We start from the raw sequence: 2376 nt of genomic DNA, 5'->3' as shown, positions 1-2376 counted from the left end.
CAACAAGGCTGCAGCATGCCTCCGCCCTCCCCTACTAATTTTAAAATGCCTAGCTACACAATGCCGTTTGACTGCCGAGGAGGCGGCCGCCCAGCGACGAAAGGCTCCCGCCATGCAACGACTACCATCGAAAAAGCTTTTCGACGCGGAGACCATCACCAATGCAAAGACACATTGTTGCGCGGCCAAGGGGTCCGGGCAACCAAGGAGCGAACGAGACAGCGTTCGTTGCGGGCCATCCGCCTCGTTCGCGGAGGCCCGCCAACACTGCAGCTGCAACGTTCGCCGCCTTGTGCTACTGTTTCGATTTCCCTTACCGTCCAGAGTGTGTACTCAGTGCGTTCTGTGTTGTGCGGGGCTTGTGTTTGAACGGAAGACCACATCACAGAAGCCGCATTTCGGCCCAGAAAGGGGCGGAGGGTATTACGGGCAAAGAGGCCGACGACAATGCACGGTAAGGTTTTTGCAACCCACCCACACGGCATCACAGTACGGGCATTTCTCCTTTTGACGACTTGTGGACGGCCGTTTTCCCGCGGGAGATGCGGCAGTCGCAGGCCGCGTCGGATAGGCAGCGCCCGTCCATAGTGCACGTGGGTCGGGGCTGGAGCGCACGATTGCAGCTTGTTCTGGCTAAAGAGCTCAAGAACGAAAGTGAGTAAAATAACTTCTCACTGTTCATAATGAGCGATTCCAGAGCCCAGACTCCCCACGGCGTGCTTGTGCCAGGTGCGCCAGTTCAGTTCAAACAAGGTCCTCCTGCGCAATTAGACCATCGCCACTGAAGCCAAAGGACGCTGCAAAGCATAGCATACGGCGGTGTGTGTCTTGAGGCGTGGTTGCGCGCCACGCTTTGGCGGGTTTTGCGGTGAGGCATGCCAGCGGATCTGTATGCCGCGGAGATGCTATACGCTTTTCTGTGTGCAGAGCAGTTGTTGCGTTCGGCGTCGCACATTCATTGGCAGTGTCATTTGCAGGTATTCCACGGTGTCCGTAACAAAACTGCAGATGCACTGACCGGCCAACACGCCTCAGTGTCGAGAGGCACTGCCAGATCTGGTCTTTCGTACTGTCGGTTTGACTGGGTGGGCCTTTGTTGCGGGCAGCCAGAAGGGACTGACCATATGTAACCACGCATGGTGTTTTGTTACCGTGCTGGGTGCAGAGAACGATCAGTTTGTTGAGGGCCAGAAGCAGCAGCGTACAAGATTCCGTCCTGTAGTTGTGCGGGCGTATGCCGCGGTGAACGCTGACATTCTCTATAACCCCAGGGCGGTGCAGAGAAGAAATCGGTATTCTTGCCCCAGCTGGCAAGGAAGCGTCGACACCACCATCCGTTGCGAGTGTCCACGCGCGGTGTGTGTGTTATGCCAGATTCGCTTTGTTGGCTCTGAGTTTCTTCATTTTAAGCTTCTTTTCGCCGGCGATCGAGCAATCCATTGGGAGTTCCGCGCCAATAGATGCCCAGCTGGCGGGCGCCACAGAAAAGGGAGAAATGGAGCTGTGAAAAGGCCGTTCCTTGCGTAGAGTTTTTATCGGCGATGCCAAACCTCCTTGGTTTCTTATCAACAAAGGCGTGGAGCTTATCCCGAGAAAGTGGCGAGACGCAGAAACCGGCGCGTAGCGGCGGCTCAGGCGGGGAACTTACTCACCTAGTCCATCTTACACGCCCAGATGTTTTCAAAGATTGCGAGGCGAACGCGTAGGCGGAAAACGCGGAGTCGAGGTATATTGGCCACCAGGAGGGCGGCTCCCGGTCAGTCGTGCTTGGAGCTTTGCTGGCGGCGCACGTCGTTGTTGCTATTGTTTTTTACCGAGTCCTTTGGCGCAGCTCATATGAGTCCATTGCTTTAGAGAAGTTTGGAGGCACAATACCAAAGGGTAAACGCCCGTAGCTCACAAAGAGGCAGGCCAGCTGCTTTATGTGATCCGGGGCGTAGCAGGGGAATTACCCGCAATGCCGTGGCACACTGCTTGGGGACTGCCGCATTAAGCAGCAGTGGAGGAGCGAGGCTCATGCTGAGGAGCTTCGGAGTGCGAGGTATCACCGTAGGTCTTGCAGCGGCGCGCGGGGAATTAACCGTCTCCGTTGCGCCCCGCTTTGTGAGCCACGTGGGGCAGCTACACCGCCGCGGTGCGTACACTGTGGCTCGCGTGCTGGTGGGGACGCGGCATCCATACCCAAAGCAGCCCCTTCAGTCGGTATCATGTTCTCAGCAACCTCACTGACAATGGGGGTGGGGCTGGTGGGTCGGTGCGGTTCTAACTGCTTGGGCGGCTTTCCAGGTTTCAAGAGTTGGACAATAGCGGCACGCCTCCGCTCAACCAAAATTACACCGGCCATCGTACCGTGTTGGGTCTAAAGGATAAGCGACC

The 2376-nt window shown here is 56.8% G+C and overlaps 1 protein-coding gene and 1 pseudogene across 1 annotated transcript; both read right to left on the bottom strand.

The window, feature by feature from the left end:
* Positions 1–52: 52 nt before the first annotated feature.
* On the bottom strand, positions 53–2040 carry TraAM80_10439 (L1Tc protein; annotated as a pseudogene).
* A 4-nt stretch (positions 2041–2044) lies between these two features.
* TraAM80_10438 (uncharacterized protein) lies at positions 2045–2344 on the bottom strand (the record flags this gene model as incomplete). Its single annotated transcript, XM_029387056.1, has 1 exon — positions 2045–2344. The coding sequence occupies one exon, from the start codon at positions 2342–2344 to the stop codon at positions 2045–2047; it is 300 nt and encodes a 99-aa protein (XP_029233096.1).
* Between the last annotated feature and the right edge of the window lie 32 nt (positions 2345–2376).

Source organism: Trypanosoma rangeli (assembly GCF_003719475.1).
Source record: "Trypanosoma rangeli strain AM80 chromosome Unknown Tra_15.4_contig_00964, whole genome shotgun sequence".
In the NCBI taxonomy this organism is placed as follows: Eukaryota; Euglenozoa; class Kinetoplastea; order Trypanosomatida; family Trypanosomatidae; genus Trypanosoma; species Trypanosoma rangeli.
Note: the sequence above shows the minus strand (reverse complement) of the source record. Positions and strands in the feature narration are given on the sequence as shown.